This window comes from Pristiophorus japonicus, chromosome 17, assembly GCF_044704955.1.
Source record: "Pristiophorus japonicus isolate sPriJap1 chromosome 17, sPriJap1.hap1, whole genome shotgun sequence".
Lineage (NCBI taxonomy): Eukaryota > Metazoa > Chordata > Chondrichthyes > Pristiophoridae > Pristiophorus > Pristiophorus japonicus.
The window spans coordinates 51,675,977-51,690,590 of record NC_091993.1 but is presented as its reverse complement, the minus strand read 5'-3'; the positions used below and the strand labels follow the sequence as shown (position 1 = coordinate 51,690,590).

Genomic DNA, 14,614 nt, shown 5'->3' with positions numbered 1-14,614 from the left:
CAAAAGCTTGCTTATTAATGGCCTTCTGCGCATGCGCAAATTTTTGTTTTTTGGTGGCCATGTTTCCCCACGTTTCGGGAGGTCAGGGGTCATTCACACACACGCAGAAGGGGGAGAGAAATCGAGAGAGATAGAGAGAGAGGAAGAAGACAGAGACAGAGGTGAGAGAAAAGAGAGAGAGAGAAAGAAAGTTTAGAGAAATATGTCTGACAGCGATGAAAGTGAGAGAGATGTGGAGACGCGGAGGAAGAGGGCCAAACCCTTCTCCGAGGAGGCCCTCGTGGCGGAGGTGCACTCCCGGTGAGCCCATTTGGCCAGGCGTACCACAGGTTATGGGGCGAGATAGCCGATGTCGTCTCGTCTGCGTCCTACGAGCCCAGGGGCTCCGACCAGTGCCGCAAACGCTGGAACAGCCTCGTTGCTTCAGCAAGAGTAAGTATAACTTTATATTTTAATGATGCACATTCTAAGTATAATAATCATTATTATCGTAATTCTCCTGGATTGAATGTAAGCTTGTTATTCTAACTTAGATAACATATCTAAGAACTGGACAAGGCCATGAAGCTGTGCCCGTTTGAAGTCTCTCTGGCTGCTGTCACCCAGGGACCCAGCATGGACTGGGGGAGCTGCCCTGGCTCACTGTCTGGCCTGGGACACGTTTCGACATTAGCTGCTGTCATTGCCGACTTCAATGTAGATTGTGTTTGAGAGAGATGTTTGTGGCAAGCGTTCGCTCTAAACACACCGATCTTTGTTATAACCGTGCATCAATTGTGGACACAACCCCAATTAGCATATAACATTTGAAACCGTGGTGTATAAATGACATAACCGAGTCAAGTAGCTTATGCCATGCTCTATTCACGTTTGCAGAGGAAGATATCTCATAATCGGGCTCAGCAGAGGTGCACCGGGGGAGGCCCTGCTGTAATACAGACCCTCACCCACCTGGAGGAACGTGCTGCAGCATGAGTGGGGGCCCACAGTCGAGCGGTCACCACCCGTGGGGTTACCGGACCATCGAATGCGTCACGTGAGTAATGTATCAAGCAGTGTTAAAATAATATGACATCATTTCATGATCATATCATAGACAAGTGATGTCATGTCATGCATGCAGCCTCGGTGTGACTCTCTGTCACACTCAGGTTGACAACATAAGAGCTGGCCATCTGCCCCTTCTCTGTCCGCACCCCATAAACCCTCGCTCCCTTATCACTCTGTCTATCTGTGACTGGTCCAGTCTCCACAGCTCTCTGACGCAGTGATTTCCACATCGATGTACTGCCATAGATACCACCATATGATGCATTAATATGTAACGTTTCTCGGTCACATTTATGGGATTAGTGCTGTTCCTCCGATGTATGCCAGTGCAGTACAACAATGCTTTCTGCTCTAATAATCTCAATTGTGCCTTGCAGCTTTACCAGCTCTAGAGGCGCAACGGGAGGACAGACGCTCACATGGACCTGACCCACTGCATGTGTCATTCACCACGGGTGGTGAAGAGGAGGAGACCACCAAGCCCGAGGAGGAGGAGGAGGAATACCTGGAGCCAGAGGAGGATGCCCCTTGCATCCCTCTGTCTGCGGCCCTGATGGGGATCCCAACTGAGGAGGTACCGGAACCAAGCGACCTGCAGTTGGCGACACCAAGGCGCACATTGGTGCTGCCGCAGACCCCACGGAGGCCGGGTCAGCAGCTTGAGCAAAGGCCTACCATGGACCACCGCGTGGAGCGCATGGCACGACTGTGCGAGGAGTCTGTCGCGATCCAGCGCGAGTAGCTCCAGGTGTTTGTAGGGTTCACGCAGGAATTCTCCCAGGTGCCTGCTCGCCAAGCGGAGACGATGCAGCAGACGACCCTGGAGTTGTGTGAAATCTCCGCCTTCAACCATGCCATGCGGCATGCGATCTTGGCTGTACACGGCGCTGCACGGCGAGCTCCCGTGACCACAAGCACCGGCACACGGGCGGGTCAGGAGGATGCACCACCTCCTGACTCGGAAGGCGATTCCCCGCCAACAGCCCCCCAACAGGCGATCGTCCCAGCATGTCCCCCACCACAGCAGGAAGTCTTGCTGTCGCCCACTGCACGCCGGCTTTGCAGCAGTACCTGGGGACCAAAACGGGTGGGTGAGGCAATAACACGGGCGGGGGGCGGGGGCGGTGCAGGATCTGGAGGGAAACATGGCCGCAGGTAGGGAGGTGGTGCATTCTTTTTAATATTGTTCACGTTTATTGTTGGTTTGTCGTTTCACTGTTGGGGTGTGGGTGGGGAGGTGGTGTTGGGGTGTAGGTGGGGGGGGGGATGTTGGGGTGTGGGTGGGAGGGGGTGTTGGGGTGTGGGTGGGAGGGGGTGTTGGGGTGTGGTTGGGGGGGGGTGTTGGGATGTGGTTGGGGGGGGTGTTGGGGGGTGGGTGGGGGGTTGTTGGGGTGTGGGTGGGTGGGGGGTTGTTGGGGTGTGGGTGGGTGGGGGGTTGTTGGGGTGTGGGTGGGTGGGGGGTTGGGGTGGGGGTGGGGTTGGGGGCGGTGTTTTGGTGTGGGTGGGGGGGGTGTTGGGGTGTGGGTGAGGGGGGGGTTGGGTTGTGGGTGGGGGGGGTGTTGGGGTGGGGGGGGTGTTGGGGTGTGGGTGGGGGGGGTGTTGGGGTGTGGGTGGGGGGGGTGTTGGGGTGGGGATGGGGGGGTGTTGGGGTGTGGGTGCGGAGGGTGTTGGGGTGGGGGTGGGGGGGGGGGGTGTTGGGGTCGGGGTGGGGGAGTTGTTGGGGTGGGGATGGGGGGGGTGGGGGGGGTGTTTGGGTGGGGGGGGTGTTGGGGTGGGGGTGGGGTGGGTGTTGAGGTGGAGTGGGGGTATTGGGAGGGTGTTTTGGTGTTTGTAATTGAAAAATAACATTCAAAAGTTGACATTTTATTAAAACTATTTTATTTCACTTTACAATTGTTGTGCAGTGTCTTCTAACAATGCAAGTTAAAATAGAACATTAGTGCAACTGTTGTTAAACAATGGCCAGGCCAGACCAAGTAAGTGTGAAACGTCACTTATTTATATAAATAATAAAACGTCTTATTGTGAGTGTATCTATCTTTAAAAGGCCCTTAAATAATTCACAAACTATCTAAGCCTCTGTTTAAGCGACCTACTCTCTTCCTCCGACGTTCAAAATGGTGTCCGTGGTGCCGAGGTCTGTGAGAAGGCCAGGCAATAGCAACTATTCTCCAGCGATGTCCTTGGCCAGCGATCAGCCCGGCGATGTGCCGAAAGTTGGGCTGGGCGATGTGCAGGCGATCACCCCAGTGATCACCTCAGCGATGTGTCCAATTTTCCATCTTTGGGCGATATCAGCCCTTTTTGGGCGATATATGGGCATTAGCCCAGCGATGTGAAGTGGAAAGTCTAGCCCATAGTCTCTGTCACAGGTGGGGCAGACAGTGGTTGAAGGAAAGGGTGGGTGGGGAGTCTGGTTTGCCGCACGCTCCTTCCGCTGCCTGCGCTTGATTTCTGCATGCTCTCGGTGACGAGCCTTGAGGAGCTCAGCACCCTCCCGGATGCTCTTCCTCCACTTAGGGCGATCTTTGGCCAGGGATTCCCAGGTGTCGGTGGGGATGTTGCACTTTATCAAGGAGGCTTTGAGTGTGTCCTTGAAATGTTTCCTCTGCCCAACTGGGGCCTGCTTGCCGTGTAGGAGTTCCGAGTAGAGCACTTGCTTTGGGAGTCTTGTGTCAGGCATGCGGACAATGTGGCCCGCCCAGCAGAGCTGGTCGAGTGTGGTCAGTACTTCGATGCTGGGGATGTTGGCCTGGTCGAGGACGCTAATGTTGGTGCGTCTGTCCTCCCAGGGGAAGCTGATGTTTTATTTGACTTCCGTCAAAGCTGATGTTTTATTTGTAAACATCTCTTGAATTCTGTTTGATACGGAGTTTAAATATATATACGAGCTGACAGATGCCGATGTTCCTGGTGCTAGCACCTGCTCCAGGAAGTGCTGCATCATCACCGTGTATCATCACCGTGTACAATCTCTGTGTACCATCACCATATACAATCTCTGTGTACCATCACCGTGTACAATCTCTGTGTACCATCACCGTGTACAATCTCTGTGTACCATCACCGTGTACAATCTCTATGTACCATCACTGTATACAATCTCTGTGTACCATCATAGTGTACCATCACCATGTACAATCTCTGTGTACCATCACCGTATACAATCTCTGTGTACCATCACCGTGTACAATCTCTGTGTACCATCACCGTGTACAATCTCTGTGTACCATCACTGTATACAATCTCTGTGTACCATCACCGTGTACAATCTCTGTGTACCATCACCGTGTACAATCTCTGTGTACCATTACAGTGTACAATCTCTGTACCATCACCGTGTACAATCTCTGTGTACCATCACCGTGTACAATCTCTGTGTACCATCACCGTGTATAATCTCTGTGTACCATCACTATACAATCTCTGTGTACCATCACCATGTACCATCACTGTATACTATGCACCATTACAACATCAACTTGTATTTATATAACACTTTTAAAGGTGGAAATTGCGGAGGTATTCACCATATTCTTCCAATTTTCCTTGGATACGGGGGTGGTGCCAGAGAATTGGAGAATTACAAATGTTACATTGTTCAAAAAAGGGTGTGAGGATAAACCCAGCAACTACAGGCCGGTCGGTAGTGTGGAAGCTTTTAGAAACAGTGATCAGGGACTAAATGAACAGGCACTTGGACAAATGTGGATTAATTAAGAAAATCCAGCACGGATTTGTTAAAAGCAAATCGTGTATAACTAATGTGATTTGAGTTTTTTGAACGGACATTTTTATGTCCTGTGCATGTGCACGGCTGGCCCCGCCCCTCAGCGGGTGCACACCGCATGCTTCTGCACATGCGTGCTGCACCGAGGTCTGGCTGCACATGCGCAGTAGCCCACAGCGGGGCCACGTTTTCTTCAGCTCCGGGGGGAGCGGGCCCTCACTGGGCCTGGGGGAGAGGGCCCTCACTGGGTCAATGGGAGAGGGCCCTCACTGGGCCTGTGGGAGAGGGCCCTCACTGGGCCTGGGGGAGAGGGCCCTCACTGGGCCTGGGGGAGAGGGCCCTCACTGGGCCTGGGGGAGAGGGCCTTGGAGGAGATTGAATTGCAAGGGGAGAGAGAGAGATCAGACGGTGAGAGAGGGGGATGTGGAGTGATCAGAGGGCTAGAGAGAGGAGAGGGAGAGAGACGGAAGAGATCAGAGGGCAGAAGAGCGCAAGGTGGAGAGAGGGGGGAGAGATTGGAGGGGGAGGGAGAGTGAGGGGTGAGATTGGAGGAGGGAGAGAGAGGGGTGAGATCGGAGGGGGAGGGAGAGAGAGGGGTTAGATCGGAGGCGTAGGGAGAAAGAGGGGTTAGATCGGAGGGGGAGGGAGAGAGAGGGGTGAGATCGGAGGCGTAGGGAGAAAGAGGGGTTAGATCGGAGGGGGAGGGAGAGAGGGGTGAGATCGGAGGGGGAGGGAGAGAGGGGTGAGATCGGAGGCGTAGGGAGAGAGAGGGGAATGCGCTGCCTGAGAGGATGGTGGAGGCAGAATCAATCGTAGCTTTCAAAAGGGAGTTGGATAAGTATCTGAAGTAAAACATTAGTAGGGCTACGGGGAAAGTGCGGGGGAGTGGGACTGGCTGAGGTGGTCTTGCAGAGAGCCGGCACGGGCTCGACGGGCCGAATGGCCCCCTCCTGTGCAGTAACCGTTCTATGATTCTGTTCAACATTAAAACATTAAAAGAGCATTATAAAACAACATTTGACACCGAGCCACAGAAGGAGATAATAGGGCAAAAAGAGGTAGGTTTTAAGGAATGTCTTAAAAGGAGGACAAAGAGGCGGAGAGGTTTAGGGAGGGAATTCCAGAGTCTTGGGCCAGGCAGCTGAAGGCACAGCCACCGATGGTGGAGCGATTAAAATCGGCAATGCTCAAGACGCCAGAATTAGAGGAGCGCAGATATCTCGGGGGGGGGGGCGGTGGTTGTGGTGCTGGAGGAGATTAGGACACGGGTCAGTGAGCATAGGGTGATGGGTAAATGGGACTCGGTATGCGTTAGGACATGGGTCAGCGAGCACAGGGGGTGATGGGGAAACTGGACTTGATGTGCGTTAGGACATAGGTCAGTGAGCACGGGTGATGGGTGAGCAGGACTTGGTGTGTGTTAGGGCAGAGTTTTGGATGACCAGGGTAGAACGTGGGAGGCTGGCCAGGAGTGAAATCGTCGAGTGTAGAGGTAACAGAGCCATGGATGAAGTGTTCATTTTTGAATTAATTTATTCCACGGGCATTAGAATTAGCATTTATAATATACAGTGCCTGGTTTGAATTTATTAAGTATTGTTTGATAGAACTGTTGAAATGTTTTCACTGTTCAAACATTTTATATAAGAAATTAATCTGATATTTTTTCCCTTTTATTTTAGCACGGAAAAACGTCCTTAGAAGTAGCAGCCCGAGGGAACCATATCAATGTGGTTGATATGATTATCAAAGCAGACAGATTTTATAAATGGGAGAAGGTGAGTCTACTCACACAGGTATGTTAGTGGTCTCAGCCATTTGTATCGGGATTAGGATCCCGATCTGTGTATCAGGGAATATTGGATTTTTCCTTCTCCTTTTCCATAAATATGCTAAACATAATGATATTGTGTGATCAGTGTTTCCCAAATGCTCCCCCACTGAAAGATACTCCCCCGGCCTCACTTTATTCCCCAGATCCACTGCTTGCTCTTCGTTGGGCGGCAAACACACATCTGGCAAGTTTTCGAACACATTTCAGGAATTTTCTCCCTTGCCCTTTTTTTGTTATTTTCCCAGTCTATATTTGGGTCATTGAATGATCCCATTATTACTTCCCTAAAGTTCTTGCAACTTTCTGTAATCTGCCTGAAAATTTGCTCTTCCGCTGACCAATCGAACATTCCAACATTACAACAGTGACCACACTCTAAAAGTATTTCATTGGCTGTAAAGCGCTGAGACGTCCGGTGGTCGTGAAAGGCGCTATATAAATCCAAGTCTTTCTTTTCTTTTAGTATACACCCAGCAGCGTAACAGTTTCTCTATTGTTCCTTAATTCTAACCAAACAGATTCTGTCTTTGAACCCTCAACTACATGATCCCTTTCTAGTGCTGTAACAGTATCTTTGATCAATACTGTGATTCTATGATCACTCCTATTTCTGGACTATTTATTCCAATGCCGGTTCTCTGCCCCAGTCCCGTGCATCTTGTATCTCCCTCTCTAATGCATCATCTTGGGGCCCCTCCCCCTGCCAAGTTAGTTTAAACCCTCCCCCACAGCACGAGTTAACTTCCCGTGAGGACGTGGATCCCAGCTCTTGTGCAGGTCCCTCCCGCCCCAGAACTGGTCCCAACGCGCCAGGAATATGAAGCCCTCCCTCCTGCACCATTTCTCCAGCCCCACCTTACCCTGCGTCTTATCTTACTGCTCGTGTACTTACTGCAAATGTTTTCACACAAATGGTGGTTAAGATCAGGAACGCACTACCTAAAAGGATTGTGGAATCAGATTCCATCGGAACTTTCAAAGAGCAACTGGATGTATTTAAAGAGGATTAACTTGCCGGATTATGGGGAAAAAGTGGGCTGTGAGGCTAAATCGGAGAGTTCTTTCAAAGAGACAGCCCAGGCATGAGAGGCCAATGGCCTCCTTCTGTGCTCTGTGTTAGATTCCTGCACCTCCCCTCCTCCCCTCCTTCCCCCCTTCCCTCCTTCCCCTTCCCCCCTTCCCTCCTTCCCTCCTCCCCTTTTCATCCTTCCCTCCTTCCCCCCTTCCCATTCCCCTTCCCTCCTGCATCTCCCCATCTCCCCTCCTTCCCTCCTCCCCCTTCCCTTCTTCCCTCCTCCCCTCCTTCCCTTCCCTTCTCCCCTCCTTCCCCTTCCCTCCTTCCCCTTCCCTCCTTCCCCTTCCCTCCTTCCCCTTCCCTCCTTCCCCTTCCCTCCTTCCCCTTCCCTCCTTCCCCTTCCCTCCTTCCCCTTCCCTCCTTCCCCTTCCCTCCTTCCCCTTCCCTCCTTACCCTTCCCTCCTTACCCTTCCCTCCTTCCCCTTCCCTCCTTCCCCTTCCCTCCTTCCCCTTCCCTCCTTCTCTCCTTCCCCTTCCCTCCTTCCCATCTTCCCCTTCCCTCCTTCCCTCCTTCCCCTTCCCTCCTTCCCCTTCCCTCCTTCCCCTTCCCTCCTTCCCCTTCCCTCCTTCCCTCCTTCCCCTTCCCTCCTGCATTTCCCCTCCTCCCCTCCTTCCCTCCTTCCCTCCTCCCCTCCTTCCCTCCTCCTCCTTCCCTCCTCCCCTCCTTCCCCTTCCCTCCTTCCCTCCCTCACCTTACATAAGAACATAAGAAATAGGAGCAGGAGTAGGCCACACGGCCCCTTGAGCCTGCTCCGCCATTTACTAAGATCATGGCTGATCCGATCATGGACTCAGTTCCACTTCCCTGTCCGCTCCCCATAACCCTTTACTCCCTTATCGCTCAAAAATCTGTCTATCTCCGCCTTAAATATATTCAATGACCCAGCCTCCACAGCTCTCTGGGGCAGAGAATTCCTCAGATTTACAACCCTCTGAGAGAAGAAATTCCTTCTCATCTCAGTTTTAAATGGGTGACCCCTTATTTTGAGACTATGTCCCTAGTTCTAGATTCCCCCATGAGGGGAAACATCCTCTCTGCATCTACCCTGTCAAGCCCCTCAGTATCTTCTCCATTTCAATAAGATCACCTCTCAGTCTTTTTAGGCCCAACCTGCTCAACCTTTCCCCATAAGCCAGCCCCTTCACTTCAGGAATCAGCCGAGTGAACCTTCTCTGAACAGCCTCCAACGCAAGTATATCCCTCCTTAAATACGGAGACCAAAACTGTACGCAGTACTCCAGGTGTGGTCTGACCAATACCCTGTACAGTTGTAGCAGGACTTCTCTGCTTTTATACTCTATCCCCCTTGCAATAAAGGCCAACATTCCATTTGCCTTCCCGATCACTTGCTGTACCTGCATACTAACTTGTTGTGTTTCATGTACAAGGACCCCCAGGTCCCTCTGTACCTCAGCATTTTATAATCTCTCCCCATTTAAATAATAATTTGCTTTTTTATTTTTCCTACCAAAGTGGATAACTTCACATTTTCCCACATTATACAGGTTCGACCTCCTGAATCCAGAACCCTCGGGACCAAGGCCGAGCCGCTTTTCATGTTTTTCTGTGCTCCAGAACGTCTTTCTGATGTCACGAATCTGGAAACACCTGAGCACAGGTTCAGGTATTTCCGGATTTCAGAACGTCAGACAGGCGGTGGGGGGGGGGCGGTGCTCGCCGAGGAACTGTTCAGGCCGCTGGCCCCGTCGATTAGGTCGGCGGGCGGGGTCAAGCCGCCGAGGGAAGTGTTCGGGTGGGCCCCGCCACCGAGGAAGTGTTCGGGAGGGGCCCGCCACCGAGGGAAGTGTTCGGGAGGGGCCCGCCACCGAGGAAGTGTTCGGGCGGGGCCCGCCACCGAGGAAGTGTTCGGGCGGGGCCCGCCACCGAGGAAGTGTTCGGGCAGGCCCCGCCACCGAGGAAGTGTTCGGGCGAGCCCCGCCACCGAGGGAATGTTCGGGCAGGCCCCGCCACCGAGGGAATGTTCGGGCGGGGCCCGCCACCGAGGGAAGTGTTCGGGCGGGGCCCGCCACCGAGGGAAGTGTTCGGGCGGGGCCCGCCACCGAGGGAAGTGTTCGGGCAGGCCCCGCCACCGAGGAAGTGTTTGGGCGGGGCCCGCCACCGAGGGAATGTTCGGGCAGGCCCCGCCACCGAGGGAAGTGTTCGGGCGGGGCCCGCCACCGAGGAAGTGTTCGGGCAGGCCCCGCCACCGAGGGAATGTTCGGGCAGGCCCCGCCACCGAGGAAGTGTTCGGGCAGGCCCCGCCACCGAGGGAATGTTCGGGCAGGCCCCGCCACCGAGGGAATGTTCGGGCGAGCCCCGCCACCGAGGGAATGTTCGGGCAGGCCCCGCCACCGAGGAAGTGTTCGGGCCGGCCCCGCCACCGAGGGAATGTTCGGGCGAGCCCCGCCACCGAGGGAATGTTCGGGCAGGCCCCGCCACCGAGGGAATGTTCGGGCCGGCCCCGCCACCGAGGGAATGTTCGGGCAGGCCCCGCCACCGAGGGAATGTTCGGGCGAGCCCCGCCACCGAGGGAATGTTCGGGTGGGGCCCGCCACCGAGGGAATGTTCGGGTGGGGCCCGCCACCGAGGGAATGTTCGGGTGGGGCCCGCCACCGAGGGAATGCTCGGGCGGGGCCCGCCACCGAGGGAATGTTCGGGCAGGCCCCGCCACCGAGGGAATGTTCGGGCAGGCCCCGCCACCGAGGGAATGTTCGGGCAGGCCCCGCCACCGAGGAAGTGTTTGGGCGGGGCCCGCCACCGAGGGAATGTTCGGGCAGGCCCCGCCACCGAGGGAAGTGTTCGGGCGGGGCCCGCCACCGAGGGAATGTTCGGGCAGGCCCCGCCACCGAGGGAAGTGTTCGGGCGGGGCCCGCCACCGAGGGAATGTTCGGGCAGGCCCCGCCACCGAGGGAATGTTCGGGCGAGCCCCGCCACCGAGGGAATGTTCGGGCAGGCCCCGCCACCGAGGAAGTGTTCGGGCCGGCCCCGCCACCGAGGGAATGTTCGGGCAGGCCCCGCCACCGAGGGAATGTTCGGGCAGGCCCCGCCACCGAGGAAGTGTTCGGGCAGGCCCCGCCACCGAGGGAATGTTCGGGCAGGCCCCGCCACCGAGGGAATGTTCGGGCGAGCCCCGCCACCGAGGGAATGTTCGGGCAGGCCCCGCCACCGAGGGAATGTTCGGGCCGGCCCCGCCACCGAGGGAATGTTCGGGCAGGCCCCGCCACCGAGGGAATGTTCGGGCGAGCCCCGCCACCGAGGGAATGTTCGGGCAGGCCCCGCCACCGAGGGAATGTTCGGGCAGGCCCCGCCACCGAGGGAAGTGTTCGGGCGGGGCCCGCCACCGAGGGAATGTTCGGGCAGGCCCCGCCACCGAGGAAATGTTCGGGCGGGGCCCGCCACCGAGGGAATGTTCGGGCGGGGCCCGCCACCGAGGGAATGTTCGGGTGGGGCCCGCCACCGAGGGAATGTTCGGGTGGGGCCCGCCACCGAGGGAATGTTCGGGCGGGGCCCGCCACCGAGGGAATGTTCGGGCAGGCCCCGCCACCGAGGAAATGTTCGGGCGGGGCCCGCCACCGAGGGAATGTTCGGGCAGGCCCCGCCACCGAGGAAATGTTCGGGCGGGGCCCGCCACCGAGGGAATGTTCGGGCGGGGCCCGCCACCGAGGGAATGTTCGGGTGGGGCCCGCCACCGAGGGAATGTTCGGGTGGGCCCGCCACCGAGGGAATGCTCGGGCGGGGCCCGCCACCGAGGGAATGTTCGGGCAGGCCCCGCCACCGAGGGAATGTTCGGGTGGGGCCCGCCACCGAGGGAATGTTCGGGCAGGCCCCGCCACCGAGGGAATGTTCGGGAGGGGCCCGCCACCGAGGGAATGTTCGGGCAGGCCCCGCCACCGAGGGAATGTTCGGGAGGGGCCCGCCACCGAGGGAATGTTCGGGTGGGGCCTGCCACCGCGGAGGAGTTCCTTGTCTGGCCCGAGGTAGGTGGTGTCGGGCAAAGGGGAGGGAGGGAGGCCGGGACGAGGTCGGGCCGGGGCGAGGTCTGGATATCGGAACATTTTCCGGTTTCCGGACGACCTCGCCATGGATCGGCCCGGTGTCCAGATTCCGGAACATTCTGAATTCCGGAACTCTGGATTTTGGAGGTCGAACCTGTACTCTATCTGCCAAATGTTTGCCCACTCACTTAACCTATCTATATCCCTTTGCAGATTCTTTGTGTCCTCTTCACAACTTTCTTTCCCACCTATCTTTCTATCATCAGCAAATTTGGCTACATTACCCTCAACCAAGTCATTAATATAGATTGTAAATAGTTGAGGCCCCAGCATTGATCCCTGTGGCGCACCCCACTAGGTACGGTTTGCCAACCTGAAAATCTCCCATTTATGCCGACTTTCTGTTTTCTGTTCGTTAGCCAATCCTCCATCCATACTAATATATTACCCCCAACTTCATGAACTTTTATCTTGTGCAGTAACCTTTTATGTGCCACCTTATCAAATGCCTTCTGGAAATCCAAATACACCACATCCACTGGTTCTCCCGTATCCACCCTGCTCATTACATCTTCAAAGAACTCCAGCAAATTTGTCAAACATGATTTTCCTTTCATAAAACCATGCCGACTGTCTCTGCTTTATTGAATTATGCTTTTCCAAATGTCCAGCATTTTCCCAATGACAGATGTTAGGCTAACTGGTCTATAGTTTCCTGCTTTCTGTCTCCCTCCTTTCTTAAATGGGGGCATTTGCGGTATTCCAATCCACTGGGACCTCTCCAGAATCCAGGGAATTTTGGTCGATTACAACCAATGCATCCACTATCTCTGCAGCCACTTCTTTTAAGACTCTAGGATGCAGGCCATCAGGTCCAGGGAACTTGTCTGCCTTTAGTCCCTTTAGTTTGCCTAGTACTTTTTCTCTAGTGATAGCGATTGTTTTAAGTCCCCCTCCCCTCTAATAGCCCCTTGAATATCAATTATTCAGATGCTTTTCGTGTCTTCTACCACGAAGACAGATACAAAATATTTATTCAAAATCTCTGCCATTTCCCTGTTCACCATTATTAATTCCCCAGTCTCATCCTCTAAGGGACCAACGTTTACTTTAGCTACTCACTTCCTTTTTATATACCTGTAGAAGCTCTTACTGTCTGTTTTGATATTTCTTGCTGGTTTACTCTCATAAACTATTTTCTCCCTCTTTATTTTTTTAGTCGTCCTTTGCTGCTTTCCAAAATTTCCCAATCCTCTGGCCTACCATTATTCTTTGCAACATTGTATGCCTTTTTTTCCAATTTGATCCCATCCTTTACTTCCTTAGTTAGCCACAGATGGTAATCCATTCTCTTCGAGTTTTTCTTTCTCACTGGGATATATCTTTGCTGAGAGTTATGAAATATCTCCTTAAATGTCTGCCACTGGTTATCTACGTCTTACCCTTTAATCTATTTTATCACTCCACTTTAGCCAACTCTGCCTTCATACATAGAAACATAGAAAATAGGTGCAGGAGTAGGCCATTCGGCTCTTCGAGCCTGCACTACCATTCAATATGATCATGGCTGATCATGCAACTTCAGTACCCCATTCCTGCTTTCTCTCCATACCCCTTGATCCCTTTAGCCGTAAGGGCCACATCTAACTCCCTTTTGAATATATCCAACGAACTGGCCTCAACAACTTTCTGTGGTAGAGAATTCCACAGGTTCACAATTCTCTGAGTGAAGAAGTTTCTCCTCATCTCGGTCCTAAATGGCTTACCCCTTATCCTTAAACTGTGACCCCTGATTCTGGACTTCCCCAACATCGGGAACATTCTTTCTGCATCTAACCTGTCCAATCCCGTCAGAATTTTACATGTTTCTATGAGATCCCCTCTCATTCTTCTAAATTCCATTGAATATAATCCTAGTCGATCCAGTCTTTCTTCATATATCAGTCCTGCCATCCCGGGAATCAGTCTGGTGAACCTTCACTGCACTCCCTCAATAGCAAGAATGTCCTTTCTCACATTAGGAGACCAAACTGCACACAATCTCTGTATAGTATTTAATCTGTAATCACGACTGTTAATTTAAACCAATGTCCAAGTTAAGAAAAAAGAGGGAAATACTCACCAACTAATCATCGACCTGCTGTCCTGTGAGGTCAGACTTCGATTTAGTTCTCCCTCTGACCAGTCTGTTCACACCGCCCCCCCCCCCCCCGCTCTCGCCCACCCCCACCCCTGCTCTCCGCCTGCGCTCTGGGCCCACCGCTCTTGGCCCCGGTCTCGGGCCATGCTTTTCTAGTCCCGGCTGCTGCTTTCCTCCTGCAGCGTAACCCTCCCCTCCCCTCCACCCCTCCCTCCCTCACCCCGCTGTCCCTCCCCTCCACCCCTCCCTCCCTCACCCCGCTGTCCCTCCCCTCCACCCCTCCCTCCCTCACCCCGCTCTCCCCTCCCTCACCCCGCTCTCCCCACCCCAGCTCCCCCTCCCTCACCCCGCTCTCTCTTCCCCTGCTCCCCCTCCCTCACCCTGCTCTCCCCTCCCCCCACTCCTCCCTCCCTCACCCCGCTCTCCCCTCCCCTGCTCCCCCTCCCTCACCCCGCTCTCTCTTCCCCTGCTCCCCCTCCCTCACCCTGCTCTCCCCTCCCCCCACTCCTCCCTCCCTCACCCCGCTCTCCCCTCCCCTGCTCCCCCTCCCTCACCCCGCTCTCCCCTCTCTCACCCCGCTCTCCCCATCCCAGCTCCCCCTCCCTCACCCTGCTCTCCCCTCCCCAACCCAGCTCCCCCTCCCTCACCCTGCTCTCCCCCCCCACCCCAGCTCCCCCTCCCTCACCCCGCCCACCTTTCCCCTGTTCCCCCTCCCTCACCCCGCTCCCCCTTCCTCACCCCGCTCTCCCCTCCCCCACTCCTCCCTCCTTCAGCCCACTCTCCCCTCCC

The 14,614-nt window shown here is 54.9% G+C and overlaps 1 protein-coding gene across 1 annotated transcript in view; it reads left to right on the top strand.

Annotated features, from left to right (window-relative positions):
• ankdd1a (ankyrin repeat and death domain containing 1A) overlaps nucleotides 1-14,614 on the top strand; it is a 152,367-nt gene that overhangs the window by 107,291 nt on the left and 30,462 nt on the right. Inside the window, exon 13 of the mRNA XM_070859137.1 lies at nucleotides 6,463-6,558. Within this exon, the coding sequence (XP_070715238.1) occupies nucleotides 6,463-6,558 (96 nt within the window). The remainder of the gene's footprint in view (nucleotides 1-6,462; nucleotides 6,559-14,614) is intronic.